At 62.6% G+C, this 15,569-nt stretch overlaps 1 protein-coding gene across 4 annotated transcripts; it reads left to right on the top strand.

The window, feature by feature from the left end:
- The first annotated feature begins 114 nt into the window (after positions 1-114).
- ARHGAP45 (Rho GTPase activating protein 45) lies at positions 115-14,481 on the top strand. 4 transcript variants are annotated; one of them, XM_027085873.1, is made up of 23 exons: positions 115-647; positions 2,528-2,858; positions 5,878-6,021; positions 6,214-6,298; positions 6,375-6,447; positions 6,630-6,696; positions 6,787-6,924; positions 7,065-7,129; positions 7,312-7,422; positions 7,497-7,577; positions 9,235-9,423; positions 9,658-9,795; positions 9,889-10,079; positions 10,199-10,323; positions 10,403-10,486; positions 10,620-10,724; positions 10,828-11,000; positions 11,338-11,526; positions 11,621-11,758; positions 11,991-12,217; positions 12,300-12,510; positions 13,222-13,330; positions 13,702-14,481. In XM_027085873.1, exons 1-23 carry the CDS (start codon positions 519-521, stop codon positions 14,061-14,063), a joined length of 3,465 nt encoding a protein of 1,154 aa, XP_026941674.1. In that variant the 5' UTR covers positions 115-518; the 3' UTR covers positions 14,064-14,481. The 4 variants fall into 4 exon arrangements, with proteins under 4 accessions (XP_026941674.1, XP_026941671.1, XP_026941672.1 ...); XM_027085870.1 differs by lacking the exon at positions 115-647 and adding an exon at positions 767-1,677 and having other exon boundaries at positions 13,702-14,063; XM_027085871.1 differs by lacking the exons at positions 115-647; positions 10,403-10,486 and adding an exon at positions 768-1,677.
- The last annotated feature ends 1,088 nt before the right edge of the window (positions 14,482-15,569 follow it).

Raw genomic sequence — 15,569 nt, 5'->3', positions numbered from 1 at the left:
TGGAGCCGGGACCCAGGCTCCCTGAGGGGTTGCTGCCCTGGAGGGAATGCAGAGAAGTCATGGTGTGAAGCCCTCCGCACGTGTGTCCATGCGTCAGGCTGCATGCTTGTCCAAAAATGGCTCTCCATGTCTGGATATCGGGCCTGGCACCCGAGTGTGTGCAGGAGTTAGTCTGTGGAGACAGATGCAATCTCTAGGGGGCAGGTGAGAGTCCAGCTGCAGCCGACTGGACTCCCAGCTCTGAAGCCCTCTGTGGTGGGCTGTGGCGTGTCTCTCTGCAGGTTTGCCCTTCATAAGAGCCTGGACAATGGTCCCGGGGCCCCTAAGTGCCCACGTGGTTCTGGCGTCTGAGGGCGGTACCTGTGAGTGGCTGGTCGTGAAATGGGCCTGCGGTCAGGGCTCAGGAATGTCTGGGGCAGCTGGAGGAGCCCAGCAGGGGCGACCCAGACCTCAGGCCTCCCGACCAGGTCAGAAGCCCACCAGCCGGCCCTCGCTGCCTGCTCCTGGTCTCCAGAGCAATGAGTGGTGGGCAGAGGTTCCTTAAGGGGCTTCTGGGAGGGGTCTGTGGATGGACTCGGGCCTGGAGAGTCGGGTTTGCCATGAGGGGCTGTGGCCTGCATGCCCCGTGCCCAGAGATCACACCTGAGGTCAGTGGGGGCCAGTGTTGGGACTCTGGAGGGGTGGGGGAGGAAGATCTGGGGAGGGGAGAAGGCTCAGACTGGGGGGCTCGAAGAGAAGAGGTGGTCATGGGGGGAGGGGGCAGGAAGCTGTACACACCGCCAGCGCTCCAGATCGGGGAGCCCCACCAGGGAAGGGAGGAGGCAGCGTGGTGGCCTCAGAAGTGTTAGCAGCCCTGCTGCTGGCCAGCTGTCCCGTGGTCGTGGTCGGTGCATGTCCCTGGAATGTAGAATGGGGAGTGAGGGGTGGGAGCTGGGCTGAGGGGAGGAGACCCACTATGCCCAGCGCCGCCTGGGCCCTGGGGTCTGCAGGGGAGTCGCCAGAGGACATAGGGCAGGCACACTCATGAAAGGTAGGAGGACTGGAGGGCAGGTGTCTGTGTCCAGGGGTATCCGTTACATCTGCGGAGCTGGGTGGCTTCTCAGCATGTGTCCAAGCCTATGTCCCTGCGTGTCATCGTGCTCCCGTGTCTGCACTCCTGGGTGCATCTGGGTGTGGCCGAGTGGGGGGGTCAACGTCTTTGCCATCCCCATGTGCCCGCCAGGGCCTTGCCCGGGACGCCAGTGCCAGGCAGGGGCACCTCAACCAACGTGCGTGCGTGCGCAGAGCTCCTGAAAGCGGAAGCTGGGGGCGGAGCCTGGGACCCCACCTTCAAGCCCACTGAGCGGAGGGGCAGGCTGAGGCTGCGGAGGGTCAGGGGTGGGTCTGAGTCACCGCCTCCGGAGGCCTTTTCCTGTGGGGGGAAGCGCCCGCCAATGAGGGCTGGGCCTGTCACGTGGGCCTGACAGCTGGGGGGGGTGGTGGCCAGCGACAATGTGGTCCCGAGGCCACTGACACTAGGAGCTGCAGCGCTGAGACCCCCGGCCCGCCCCGCCTCGGGCCCCTCGGGCCACTTGGCCTGGCCACAACATGTTCTCCAGGAAGAAGCGGGAGCTCATGAAAACCCCTTCTATCTCGAAAAAGAACCGGGCGGGAAGCCCCTGTCCGCAGCCTTCGGGGGTGAGTGAGCCTCTGCTGGGAGCCGGAGCGGGCGGGGATCTTGGAGCGACACCCGGGCAGCAGGGGGACCGGGGAACACCCTGCGCTCGGGCCTGGCGGGGCAGGGCCGGGCAGTGCCATGCTGGGCCGGCGGCGCGGGGCTGGAGCCAGCTACGGCCCCAGGCTGGACTGCAGGGGCCACGCAGGACGGGCTGGGATCCCCACGTCTAGTTCACAGTAGGAGCCCTTGGGATGGCCACTGCACACCCCACCCCGTCCGGGGCTGCCTGTGGGGTCCAGGGAGTGTGGGTGCTCTGGGTCCGGGACTCTAGGGTGAGGGCTTAGGGAACTTGGGGCCTCCAGGCACAGTTAGATGTGAGAGCTACAGCCCAGCCACCGGGGGAATGTTTAGAGCAAGCAGAGTGTGCGGCGAGATCCATGGGGTGGGCCTCGTACGAAGCAGGCCTGTGGTGTCCGCAAGACTGAGGGGCCTAGCGGACCCTCAGAGTAAAAGAATCGAGGAGGTGTCTTCACCAGTGAGTAGGTGTGTCTGCAGTGGCCTCCCCTGAGGGGAGCTAAGGAGACCCTGGCCCTCCCTACCCCGCCCCCCTCCCAGGAAGTGGGTTGCCCCTCCCCCACACCCCGGCTGTGGTTTGGGTAGAGGCCGTTGTTTGTGAAAGCTCTGGGGAAGAGGATGTTGGGTAACAGGTGCGGGAGGGGCACAATACCAAATCTCAGCCCTCTGACCTGTGGCCTTTGATCCCCTGTGGGGTCAGGCTGAAGACCCTCCAGAGCCCCACTTCACTTCTGGGAAAACTGAGGCAGGGCCCAGGGGGGGCACCTGCTCTAGTGGCTCCCCCCACCCTCCCAGGAGCTGCCCAGGAGAGATGGGGCTGATGCAGTGTCCCTGGCGCCCAGCCTGGAACCACCAAGTGTGGCCTTGAATGCCAAGGCCACAGGCACACTCAAGAGGCCCACCAGCCTAAGCCGCCATGCCAGCGCTGCCGGCTTCCCACTGTCCGGAGCCAGCACCTGGACGCTGGGCCGTGGCCACCGCAGCCCACTGTCAACAGCCAGCCCAGCCGAGGGACCCATCCAGGGACCCTGCCCCGACACTGTGGAGGACATCTCCCACCTGCTGGCTGACGTGGCCCGCTTTGCCGAGGGCCTTGAGAAGCTGAAGGAGTGTGTTCTGCGTGAAGGTGAGAAGTGGCAGGGACACCGCGGCCTGGGTGGAAGGCAGTTGGACACAGATATCCCAAACCCTGTGGGGTTGACGCAGGATGGAGGGAGGGATTTGGGGAGGCTCCAAAGAGAGTTGTAGGGAGGGCTTCACGGAATAAGTCATTGCAGCTAGGGTTCTGAGGGATGTATAGGACTTTGGCGGCAACCAGGAAGAGGGAATGTCACATGCACAGGCTCAGAAACATGGAGTGGAGGTGCATTTGGGGGAACAAGTTTCGGGTGTATGAAATGTGTGAGGGTGGAGGCATTGAGAATGGCAAGCAGAGGGACCCTGGATGTTATCCTGAGGGTGGTGGGGAGCCGTAGAAGGTGTTAGAGCAGAGGTGGAACAAGGTCAGATCTGCACGTTGGACTGGAATGGACTGGAGGCAGGCTGAGGTCTGGACAGAGAGAGATTCAGGACGGACAAGGGGCAGGACCAGCACATAAGCTGCAGGAGTGAGCGGCCTGTGGGATGGCAGTTCCGTTTTCTCCACGCGTCTGCTGACAGCCCAGCTTCCTGCCGAGTTATTTTCATCTGCTTCCTGTTTGTCTTTGGCCGCCAAGGAGGGCACTATGATCTCTCCTGCCAGAAACCGCAGTGCCAGGGCCATGCTAAACACTGGCCTGCTCCCCACAGGTGCCCATTTTACAGATGAGGAAACTGAGGCCCAGAGAGGGGCTCTGACTCCTGGCTCAACCAGCCAAGGAGGGGCCAGAGCCCGGATTCGACCTCAGACTGGAGAGACCTCAGCTTTGTAGGAGCTAATGGGCTCTGCTGGCCGGGCCTCTGCTGGGTCGGGGGGTGTCAGCCCCCAGGATTATCTGGTCCTGGGATGGGGCTGGAGTTGTTTCCTGGGGAAACTCTCTCTAATCTCGGTTCCTGTCCGATCCTGGTGCTTCCTTGGAGGCCAGGCCTGGGCAGGGTTGAGCCAGTAGGCGTCCTGCAGGAGGATGGGCCAGGGCAGGGGCACCCTTCTTTGAGCATTGGGGCAGCCCTGGGCCAGGGGAAGGGTCTGGAGCAGAGAGCATGTGGGTTTGCATCCTGCTGCTGCCCCTGCCAGGCTGTGAGACTGGATCAGCTGTCCCTTCTCTAAGCCTCTGGCATTTCATCCGTGAAACGGGGCAATGATATGCCCTGGGGAGTTGCTGACTGTAACCAGATGTCCTCGGCTCACAGTGTTTGTTGTGGGGACAGTGAGAGGGCTTGGGGACCCCGTGCTGTCTACCTAGGAAGCAGTGGGCGGCGGGATCTAGGTGGGCAGGGTCTCCTCACACCTCCCCACGCCCTGTACCTGGGCCTGTTTCCCTGCCTGCCCTTGGCCGGTCCCATCCCGAATCAAGTTGCATCTCCCTGGGTCCCAGGCTCCTGCTACCTGAGGCTGGGGAGCTAGCAGGACGCCGGGGCGGAGCTTTCCTCGGAGGGGGGCGGGTCTTCGGACCAGCCAGAGCCGGTTTGCTTGCAGAGGACCTGGCACCAAAGACCCCGGACCAGCCAGTTGCCTAGCCCGGCCTGCGCATTCACGGTCCCTGCGCCCTGACGGCTGCGCCATGTGTATCTGCGGGACAGTGCACCCGGCGCTGGAGCAGGCGCTGGTGCGCTGCCAGGCGGGGCCCCGAGGTGAGGGGACCGTGCGGGGTGCGGGGTGCAGGGCCTGGCCAGGAGCACGTGGCACTCGGGGCATTTGCTGCCCAGCGCTTGCCTTGGCCAGTGCTGAGCTGGGCATGTCCAGGCTTCTCCAGAGTCCCACCTGCCCAGGTGAGTGTGCTGCGGGGACCCAGGTGGCCGAGGCCCAGGCGACATGAGGGGCCTGGTGTGTGGGAGGAATGTCCCGGGAAGGGGCGTGGCCCGGCCTTTCCTCAGCCGGCCTTTTATGGATTCCGTAAGCTCCTTCCCACCTCCCTGACTTGGCCTCGGATTCAAAATCCTACCCGGTGCTGAGGCACTGGGCTGCACTCGGAGGAATTTGGGGCCAGGGACTCCGTGGGGGTCTCCCTGTCGGTGGCATTCAGTGGGGGTCCTCAGTGCTGAAAAGGGATCAGACACCTATTTTCAGATTCCGTTTTTAAAATTTTAAATTTATTATTTATTTATTTTTGAGCATCAGGTTCCAGGCACAGAGTCAGAGGCACACAGGTGAGGGAGATATACTCCCAGCTGGTGGCCAGGTCCCTCCTGGGTCTCAGGGTCGGCTCATTCCTTCCCCATCCATACATTCCTTCGGCTTTGTTTCCACTAGATGGTGCGTGTTCTGCCCACACACAGCGCTTTTTTCCAATTAAGAACATCTGAGGAGGGCATTTAAAGCCATGTTTGAAGATGCAGATCTGATCTTGACTCTCCTTTGCCCTAACACCTTCTGTGGCTCCCCATTGCCCTTATGGTAAAGCCAGGCAGTGTCCTTCTGCCTGGCATTCTCATGCCTTCAAAGCTAGTGGAGATGGAAAAGCTGCGTGATCCTTGAGAAATGACTTCTCCCCTGTATGCCTCAGTTTCCTCATCTGCAGAATGGGGGTGATGACAGCACCTGCCTCATGGGGTGGCTGGTCGGGAGAGAGTGAGGTAACGGGGTGTTTAAGCCCCAGTGCCCAGGCAGGCAGGGCTGGGAAAGAGCTGGACAGAGCCCTGAGAGTTTGGGGCAGGGAAGGGGCCGGGTGGGTTGCCTGGAGGAAGAGGCACCAGGACTGCAACTTGAAGGTCACTGGGAGTGTTTTCTGGAGGGACGAGGAAAGGGTGTTCTGAGCAGGACTGCCTAGACTGACATCTGACCTTTGATGACCTGGCCAGCAGTCGAGAGAGGGACAGTTCCTCACACACACACACACACACACACACCTCCCAACGAGGTCACACACTGAGCCTCAGGCAGTTATCTTCTCCCACCTTGGCCTCAATTTCCCTACCCGGGGACAGGAGCTCTGAGGAGGGTTAGGATTAGGTGGTTAGATGGGCAGGCTTTTCCTTCCCTCCCTGCTCATACCCCCTCTGCCCGGCAGACCTCCTAGAGGCCCGCCGGCCGCTTGCCCATGAGTGCCTGGGTGAGGCCCTCCGCGTGATGCACCAGGTCATCTCCAAGTACCCACTGCTGAACACCGTGGAGTCGCTCACAGCTGCCGGCACCCTCATTGCCAAGGTCAAAGGTCAGCCAGGACAGGGCAGCAAGGGCTTTCCGTCTGGGCGGGCTTCCTGAAGGAGGGGATGTTTGAAGTGGGTTTTGAAGGATGCATAGGAGTTTGATGGGCACAACAACTCCAATGCTCCCCCTTCAGTTAGTTGCACGGGTGGTCACCTCCCAGACTGGGCCAACCCCTCTCGTCCTTGTCTGTCCCTAGCCTTCCATTATGAGTGCAACAATGATTCGGACAAGCAGGAGTTTGAGAAGGCCTTGGAGACCATCGCAGTCTCCTTCAGCAGCACGTGAGTGTGGGGGTGGGGAAGGGTGGCAGAGGGTGGGGACCCATGTGCCTCTTGACACTTGCCCCCTGCCCTGCAGTGTGTCCGAGTTCCTCATGGGTGAAGTGGACAGCAGCATCCTCCTCTCAGTGCCCCCTGGGGACCCGGGCCAGGTGAGAAGGGATGGCCTGGGTGCTGCACGGGGTCAGGCTGGCAGGGCGGATGAGTACCCCCTGCCCGCTCTGTGGACCGTGGTCTCTCGCTCTGTCCAGGGGGGGCGGTGACTGTCTCCTGCAGGGTGGGCATCAAACAGTACCCAGCCCGGACTGGACTCACCTGTCTCCCTCTGGTACAGTCAATGGAGAACCTGTATGGACAGGGGAGTGAGGGTGCCCCCCTCAGCAGTGAGGACTGTGATGAGGGTGAGTCTCTGAGCCTAGGGGTGGAGGGCTGAGGACGGAAGGAATGGTGGGCTGGGGAGGAGCCCGGGCTGAGAGGTGTCTGTCCCGCAGGCTGCCTCTCCCCGGAGGCGGTGGACACGCTGCTGCAGCGCTGTGAGGGGGGTGTGCATGCCGCGCTGCAGTACGCCAAGAACATGGCCAAGTACATGAAGGACCTCATCGGCTACCTGGAGAAGCGGAACGCGCTGGGTGCGAGCTGGGGCCCGCGGGGCGGGGTCTGGCTGGAAGGCCCCTCCCCTCACCCCTGCGCTCACATCCCTCCCCTCCCCCCTGCGCTCACACCCCTCCCCTCCCCTCCCCCCTGCGCTCACATCCCTCCCCGCCTGCAGAGATGGACTTTGCCAAAGGCCTGCAGAAGATCGTCCAGAACTGCAGACAGAGCGTCATGCAGGAGGTAGGGAACTCGAAGGAACGGGTCGGGGTCCCTCAGGCCTAGGTGTGTTTCGCCCCTCAAAGATGGGCCAAAGGAAAGGGGTTTCCCATCTCTGCAAGGGCAGCTGAGGGCGCTGGGGAGGCGGCAGGGCTTCCACGAGGGCGCCTGTCCCACCCCTGTGACTGCCGGCCCCGCCCCCACAGCCGCACATGCCCCTCCTGTCCATCTACTCGCTGGCCCTGGAGCAGGACCTGGAGTTCGGCCACGGCCTGGTACAGGCGGTGGGCACTCTGCAGACCCAGACCTTCGTGCAGGTAGGCTTCGCCCTGGAGGGTGGGTGGGGTGAAGGGTGCCCGGGTCTCCATCACACCCGTCTCCCCACCCCCAGCCCCTGAACCTGCGGCGGCTCGAGCACGAGAAGCGCAGGAAGGAGATCAAGGAGTCTTGGCACCGCGCCCAGAGGAAGCTGGTACCGCGGGGCGGCGGGGCTGGGAGGGGGCAGGGTGGGCCGGCTCGCGCATGCGCAGTCCCCTGGTGCACTCCCGGGTGGTCCTTTCCCGAGTTTTGCGGACACCTGGCAGAGTGCCCTGTGCCCGCGTGGGGCTCGCTGTGGCGTCACAGGTTGGAGCGGGTCCTGCCTCCCAACTGCTCCAGCCCCATTACCTGCAGCTGCAGCAGGAGAGGCCCTGGCCCGGGGCCCCCATCACTGTCACGGGTCAGATGTCCGGAGGGACCGGATCACCCGTGGCCGCCAGGAGCAGGTCTGGGTTAGAGGGAAGCTGAGGCTCTCTCAGGTCTGGTGGATGCTCCAGGTTCCTCTGTGTTGCTCTTTTCCCACCTCTCTTTTGGGCTGTTCCAAAGGCACTAGCAATCTTTTGCACTGCTCTTTAGGCCTGCTAACAGGGTCTGCGGTGCAAAGAGCCCCCACGGCCCCTGCTCCAGCTAGTGGTATCCTGTGGCACATCTGGCAAATGAGCCTCTCCCCCCTTTTCTACACCTGATGACAGCTTGCCGAGTACCCTGTTCTGCTTCTGGCCTTTTACAGTCACCTCCATATCCAGGGACTGGCCCCATCTCACTCCATGTGAAACTCCTCCTCCCTTTTTCTCAGCTACAAGTGCTCAGCTGCAGAGCCATAGGGCTTAGTTCACTAAATCCCTATTGATGAACAGTTTAGTTGTTGTTGAGCTGTTGCTGTTTCAAACACCACGGCTGTGACGAGCTTGTGCCCCTGTTCTCAGACATGTGACCTAGCATTTATCTCAGATCAGTGCCCGAAAGGTAATGGCTGGGTCACAGATGTCATGAGCATAGAAGCTGACCTCCTGAGCCACAGCCATGCTTTTCCTCTTCTGTGAGCTCTAAGTTCATATCCTTTGCTCACCTTGGATTGGACAGTAGCCTGTTTCTTATTGACTTGCTAGAGCTCTTTACATATTAGAGAACCCAGCCCTTGATGACATGTGTTACAAACTCCCCCACCCCCAGTTTATTGTTTTGACTTTTGATTTAACCTGTTGCCTGTTTTCCCAGTTGAAACCCATGATTGTTAGTAGCAGTCTTTTATGGTTTCTGGGTTCTGTGTCACGTATGGAAAGGCCTTCCCCATGCTATGTTTAAGAAATTCTCTCAAGGTTTCTCCTAGTACTCATGTGAGCTCTTTTCTTTATGTTTAAGCTTCTGATCGTGTAGACTGTGAGGTGTGGCCCCCAGAAGGCCCACTGGGTTTTGACTAAGTGCTCTTCCTGCCAACCCTGAGGGTGCCTGACTTCCTGTCTGAGCAGCCTCACTGTTCTCATCTCTGAGACAGGAAATGAAAGAGATAGAAGCACAAGTCGCTCTGGCAGGTGTGGGTGTAGGTGTCGAGAGGATGATGTAGTTGGTGTCTCCTTCAGAGCTTAGCTGTGCCTCAGCTTCCCTGGCTGTGAAAGGGGCATGCCAGATACTGGCTCCTCCCTGGGTCGCCCTGTAGGTGTCACCTCCTGTCCTTCCACCACTGGTTCTTGGGCGGGGGCCTCTGTTTGCTTGACTGGCCATGGGATTCTGGCCCAAGGGATGGGGGTGGCAGAGGTCCCTAACGCGGTCTCTGGCTGATGGTGCTGGTCTGGTCCTTCCCATGTCCACAGCAAGAAGCAGAGTCCAATCTGCGCAAGGCCAAGCAGGGCTACGTTCAGCGCTGCGAAGACCACGACAAGGCCCGCTTCCTAGTGGCCAAGGCAGAGGAAGAGCAGGTGGGCGCTGGCCCGGGTGCAGGGGGCGTGGCCTCCAAGACCCTGGACAAGAGGCGGCGCCTGGAGGAGGAGGCCAAAAACAAGGTGAGGGCGGGTCAGGGGGCAGGAGGTGCGGGACAAGACCCATGGTGTCAGGGCCTGACCTGTGCAGGATTGCCCACCGCCGGGCCTTTGTCTGGGCTGTGCCTCCTGCCAGGAATGCCTTCCTGTCCTTTTGTGCCTGGCTGATTTCCATGTGGGGCCTGAAGATGCCCTGAGGGCTGAACCCCAGACTGAGGCCTCTCTGGGCACCCTGCCCCGCCCCCACCCCCACCCCAGGCGGAGGAAGCCATGGCCACGTACCGCACGTGCGTGGCGGATGCTAAGACGCAGAAGCAGGAGCTTGAGGACACCAAGGTGACGGCACTCCGGCAGATCCAGGAGGTCATCCGGCAGAGCGACCAGACCATCAAGTCGGTGAGCACCGTGCTCCCACCCCCAGCCCCCGCCCCTGTCGCTGCCCCTCAGGACCTCCAGCACTTAGGGCCCCTCCCACCTGCCTGCCCGTAGGCCACCATCTCCTATTACCAGATGATGCACATGCAGACGGCCCCGCTGCCTGTGCACTTCCACATGCTGTGCGAGAGCAGCAAGCTGTACGACCCGGGCCAGCAGTACGCCTCCCACGTGCGCCAGCTGCAGCGCGGCGAGGAGCCAGACGTGCACTACGACTTTGAGCCCCACGTCTCCGCCAACGCCTGGTACCCTGCCGTCTGCGCATGCCTGGGGGAGCCGGACTTCCCTCCTGAGGTGGGGGAGGGGGCAGTGAGCCTCAGTGACCCCCATCGTGGCCCCTTATTTTGGCTGTTGGTCCCACCAGGTCCCCAGTCTTGCGCGCCCGAAAGGGCAGCTTCAACGTCAGCGATGCTGCGGTGGCGGAGGCTGCGGGCTGCCCCCCAGAGGAAGGTGGGCCTGGCGACGGGGAGCTTGCCAAGGAGCGCAGGGGTGAGTGTCCAGCAGGGGCAGGGGCGGGCGCGGGCCCCCTGCAGCCCCCTTCAGCCCTTCACTGGGGACAACTTGGCAGGTGGGCGCGGACACCAGGTGCACAAGTCGTGGCCGATCGCCATCTCAGACTCTGACGCCAGTCTGGACCCCAGCCCTGGCTCAGGTGAAGGGGCCTGGCCGGCAGGTGGGGGGGTGGGGGGCTCACGGAGCTGCCGCCCCCGCCCCCAGGTTTCAGCGGGCTCATTGTGCAGCCGGGGGCCCTTGGGGGAGTCTCTGACAACCCGTTTCCTGCTCAGGGGACTTTAAGAAGTTCGAGCGCATGTCTTCCAGTGGCACCATGTCGTCCAGCGAGGAGCTGGCCGACCAGGAGAGCAGCACAGGCGCATCAGCCTTTGACCAGGGTGAGGGGACCCCTGGGCGGGGGAGAGGGGGGTTTGGACTCTCTGTGCGCCTGGCCCTGACCTGCCTCGGTAACACTGACCACCTGCCCCCCACCCCCACCAGATGACCTCAATGGCATGGCCCCGGAGCTGCCTGTGGCCATGCCCAGCGGGCCCTTCCGCCATGTGGGGCTGTCCAAGGCAGCCCGTACCCACCGGCTCCGGAAGCTCCGCTCGCCGGCCAAGTGCCGGGAGTGCAACAGCTACGTGTACTTCCAGGGCGCCGAGTGTGAGGAGGTGAGTGGCGGTCCCGGGGGAGCCAGGCACCTGCATGTGCGCCCTCAGGACGGTGCCATGCAGAGCGCTGGAGGGAAGTGAAGCCAGGAGCACTTGCAGTCTCCGGGGGGAGAGCATCCCAGGTGGAGGGCTCAGCCAGTGCTGAGGGAACCAGAGGGCCGTGGGAGCAGCCCAGGCTGCACTGGTGCCAGGGGCACGTTTCCCAACCAGGAGGGGTGAAAGCTGCCCTGTAGGGGGGTGATGAGAGCGGCGGGGGTCGCGGTGGAAGGGGGAGCCGCGGGTGTCTGTGCGGAGCTGGGGCACCAGGAAGGTCTGCTCACTCCTCACCTGCTCCCAGTGCTGCCTGGCCTGCCACAAGAAGTGCCTGGAGACCCTGGCCATCCAGTGTGGCCACAAGAAGCTGCAGGGCCGCCTGCAGCTCTTTGGCCAGGACTTCAGCCAGGCCGCCCGCAGCACCCCGGACGGCGTGCCCTTCATCGTCAAGAAGTGTGTCTTCGAGATCGAGCAGCGGGCGCTGCGCACCAAGGTGACCGACGCGGGCACAGCTGCGGGGGCTCCAGCCGAGGGGCCATGCAGGGAGGGGAGGGGTGTGGGCCCAGGCTGACTGCGGGCTCCCACAGGGCATCTACCGGGTCAATGGGGTGAAAACGCGTGTGGAGAAGCTGTGCCAGGCCTTCGAGAACGGCAAAGAGCTGGTGGAGCTGTCGCAGGCCTCGCCCCACGACATCAGCAACGTCCTCAAGCTCTACCTGCGCCAGGTGAGACAGATGGGGACAGAGCAGAGCAGATCCTGGGCTGGACCTGAGCTTGGTGGGGGGCGTGGCCAGATCTAAGCAGGGTTGTGGTTGCTAGGCCAGGGGCGTGGTCAGTACAGGGTGGGCGGGACCGGTGGCTGTCAGGGGCGGGGCTGCTGTTAGGGGCGGGGCCAGTGCAGGATGGATGGCGTGGGGCCAGGCCCATTGACCCCCACACCTAACCGTCACCCTGCAGCTGCCTGAGCCGCTCATCTCCTTCCGCCTCTACCATGAGCTTGTGGGGCTGGCCAAGGACAGTCTGAAGGCAGAGGCCGAGGCCAAGGCGGCAACCCGAGGCCGGCCGGATGTCACCGAGAGAGAGGCTGTGGCCGTGGCCATGGCGGGCCGGCTGCGGGAGCTCCTGCGGGACCTGCCGCCAGAGAACTGGGCCACGCTGCAGTACCTGATGCGGCACCTGCGCAGGTGATGGCTGACCAGGCCGGGGTCAAGGGCGGCGGGGTCCCGGGAGGCGCTCACACCTGCTCCTGCACCCTCTGACCCCCAGGATCGTGGAGGTGGAGCAGGACAACAAGATGACACCGGGGAACCTGGGCATTGTGTTTGGGCCCACGCTGCTGCGGCCCCGGCCCACTGAGGCCACCGTGTCCCTCTCCTCCCTGGTGGACTACCCACACCAGGCCTGCATCTTGGAGACGCTCATCACCCACTACAGCCTGGTCTTTGAGGAGGAGCCCGAGGTGGCATCTGGGTGCCAGGTGAGGGTTGTCCACCCTGGGCGGGGGGTGTAGGACTCTGTGAATATCATGGGGGCCGGGAATCTCACTCACCCACAGCAGGATTAGACAGAAAGAAGGGCTGGGAGATGTCTGGCTCGGACGGGGCCAGAGCCCTGTCAGGGGCACCCAAGGCATCTTTTAAGCAAAGAACTGGATGAAGTGTGGGTTCAGATCTGCGGACGGAGCCCCAGGCAGTGCAGAGGCCCTTCGGCCTTCCCCCACGTCCCGTGGAGCTCACATCAGAACGCACTAGACCCACCGTCCTGCCCCTTCTCCCATTTCCCATCTCTGTGCTGCCTACAGCACATCCTCTGGGTCCAGCCTGCTGCTCTCCTCAGCCGACAGGCCTTGTTTCTGTTCGCTTCCAGGCAGCATCAGCTCCCACGCTCAGTCCCCACTGTGCGTCTTTAACCCCTCATCTGGCATCTCTGGCTGTGGAGGTGACACGCCTGGGTGTGGCCTCAGGACAGTGGCTCCCACGCTGGTGTCCATGCAGGGCCTGCCTCAGCCTTTCTGGCCAGGGCCTCTGCCCGCTTTGGACGAGCTCAGCCTGCTCGTGACTTGGGATCTGGGGGCCTCACCTGCTCAGCTGCAGCGGGTGTTAAGTTTTTAGGGTTTAACAAGACAGAAAAATGGAATGTGGGATGGCCGGAACTGTGGCGCTCCCTGACCTCCATTCCGCCTCTGCAGGATGTGACGTCCAACCAGGGGGCCGAGGTGGTGGTCCAGGAGCCGTATCCGGAGGCCAGCGGGGGCATGGCCTCACCCCTGCCGGAGGAAGCTGAGGATGGGGGCCTTGGTGAGCAGTGGGCCCAGGCGGCGGATGACACAGTGGGTCCACCTCAAGGGCTGCATCCCGATTTGTCTCCCATGGAGACCATGAGTATCACCTGCTTTTGCACTGTCTTTAAAGTGTTACAAACTCTTGGAAAGAGACACCCTTTCGAGGTGTTTTTTCCAACGCCGAGAAATGGGCACCCCGAAGTGGAAACGACCCCAGTGTCTGAGACCCTGCACCTCCGCCTGACCCGGGAGGGTTCTAAAGGGGGAGCTGGGCCTGCTGCGGGGAGGCGGACGCCCAGTCCTCCGCCCAGTGCCCCCCACCCTGCTCACAGGTTGTCCATCTTTTTCTCTCTCTCTGTCCCTGTCCCTCTCCCTTGGACTTTCCAGAACCCCACGTTGCCTCCAATGACTCCGACTCAGAACTGGAGGAGGCCTCGGACCTGCCATCCCCAGCGGGTGGGGCGGCCCTGCACCGCCTCAGCTTCCTGGAGAAGTTGGGCGGCGTGGAGGGTGGCCGGGACAGCCGCAGTGGCAGTGAGGAGCAGCTGGGCACTGCTACCGGGGAGGAGGAGGATGGGCCCGGGCCTGGGGTCTGGGAGGACCTCGGGGAGGAGCCGGCCCGGCGGCTCGCCGAGCACAATACCAACCAGTGCAACAATGTGGCTGTGGCCCGCCTGCCAGCCGTGAGGCTCCGTGGCGGGCGGCTGGCAGGGGGCGCGGGCTGGGAGAGGCGGCCAGAGTTCGTGTAGCTGGGGCAGCGGGCAGGTCTGCTCCAGGCTCCTGTCCCTGTGGACACGTCACCGAGAGGCCTCTCCTTCCGCCCACAGCAGCGAGGGCATCACTGGCCAACTTTTACAGAAGCTTCTGCCCGCGCTGCTCCGCACGCCCACCAGGCCCCACTCCTCTGAGCTGGGGGATTCTGCTCTTGGAGTCGCCCCGGCTGTGATGGAGGGACCCTGCCCACCCTGGCGCTGGGCCGTGGAGGCCACACGGCAGCTGGGAGGAGGGCTGGACGCCTTTGTGGATGGTGGGCGGGTGGCCTTGGGATGCCCTGGCTTTTACGGAAAACTGGGTTTGGATACCTGGGGCTGAGGATGCAGTGAAGTTCCATGATGGAGTTCTTTGACAGGCACATTCCTTTTGCATAAAATAAAGTCTTTAACCTCAGCCTGTCTTCTCTGGCAGCAGTGGCCTAGCGACCCAGACACACAGGGCACTAAGCGCCATCCCCAGCTCCTCGCTGGGCTTGAGGGGCAGGGCAGGGAGCTGTGAAGAAGAAATTCCACCACAAGGCAGCCCCGTCAGGCGCGGGAGCCCAGGTGGCCATGGGGCCCAAGTCCCATTGACTCCTGACTCGGGCCGCCAGCCCCCGGTGGCTCCCGAGCACTGAGGTGTGGCTGCTGTGCTGAGGAGCCGCAGCTGAAATCTACTTGCACCAAAGGCCTCTGGAAGACAGCGGCCACCACGTGGAACGGCACAGCGAGGAAGAGGCGAACACCCCTCACCCAGCTCAGAGGCCCCAGTCGGGTTTATCCCAGAGGGCTGGGGCCGGCTCAGCAGAGACACAACTATTCATTTGAGGAATTAGATGGAATTCACACCCAGTCATGGTAAAAGCTGCTGGGCCTCCATTCCTGATACAGAACAGCTCACCCCAAACTTCAGTCCCCCACCCACGCTTAGATAAGACCCACTGTGGCAGTCAGGGCGCTTTGCCCCTGCACACGCTTCCTAAGAGTGAGCGGGGTGGAGCGGGGGGGAAGCAGCCAGCAAACTACCAATGTGTTTTGCAAACAGAGATAATGGGCCCGGGGGGGGGGGGGGCACACCCTCTCGGTTACACGTGGCCTGTGGCCACTTCTGCCCTGTAGAGTTGAGCAACTGTAGCAGGGCCACCTGGCCAGCAAAGCCAACATATTGACCGTCTTGCCCTTTACAGCAAAACTTTGCTGACCCCATCTATGTTTTTAAAAAAAATGCTCAGAAGAATGAGCAAATCTATTAACATTTCAGAGTGCTCAGCAGGACAGGTAACGGCAAGAAAGCGCCCCACTGTCAGGGGCCAAAGCATCTCTAAGGAGCCTGGCGGATCATGCCACACAACTTCACAGGTTGCACCGCCTTCAGACAAGCCTGGCCCAGGCTCACAACATGTCCTGGTGGCCGGAGTGGGGGACTGGGGGTGCTGTGTGAAAGCCAGCCCCTGCCTCCAGGCCCGGGGGGGCCCACTTCCTGAAGCCCCGAGGCCCAATCTC

Source organism: Aethalodelphis obliquidens, unplaced genomic scaffold, assembly GCF_003676395.1.
Source record: "Aethalodelphis obliquidens isolate GAN/ISIS:26980383/991018 unplaced genomic scaffold, ASM367639v1 scaffold53, whole genome shotgun sequence".
NCBI lineage: Eukaryota > Metazoa > Chordata > Mammalia > Artiodactyla > Delphinidae > Aethalodelphis > Aethalodelphis obliquidens.
The sequence above is the reverse complement of the archived record's forward strand: the minus strand, read 5'-3'. Positions and strand labels throughout refer to the sequence as shown.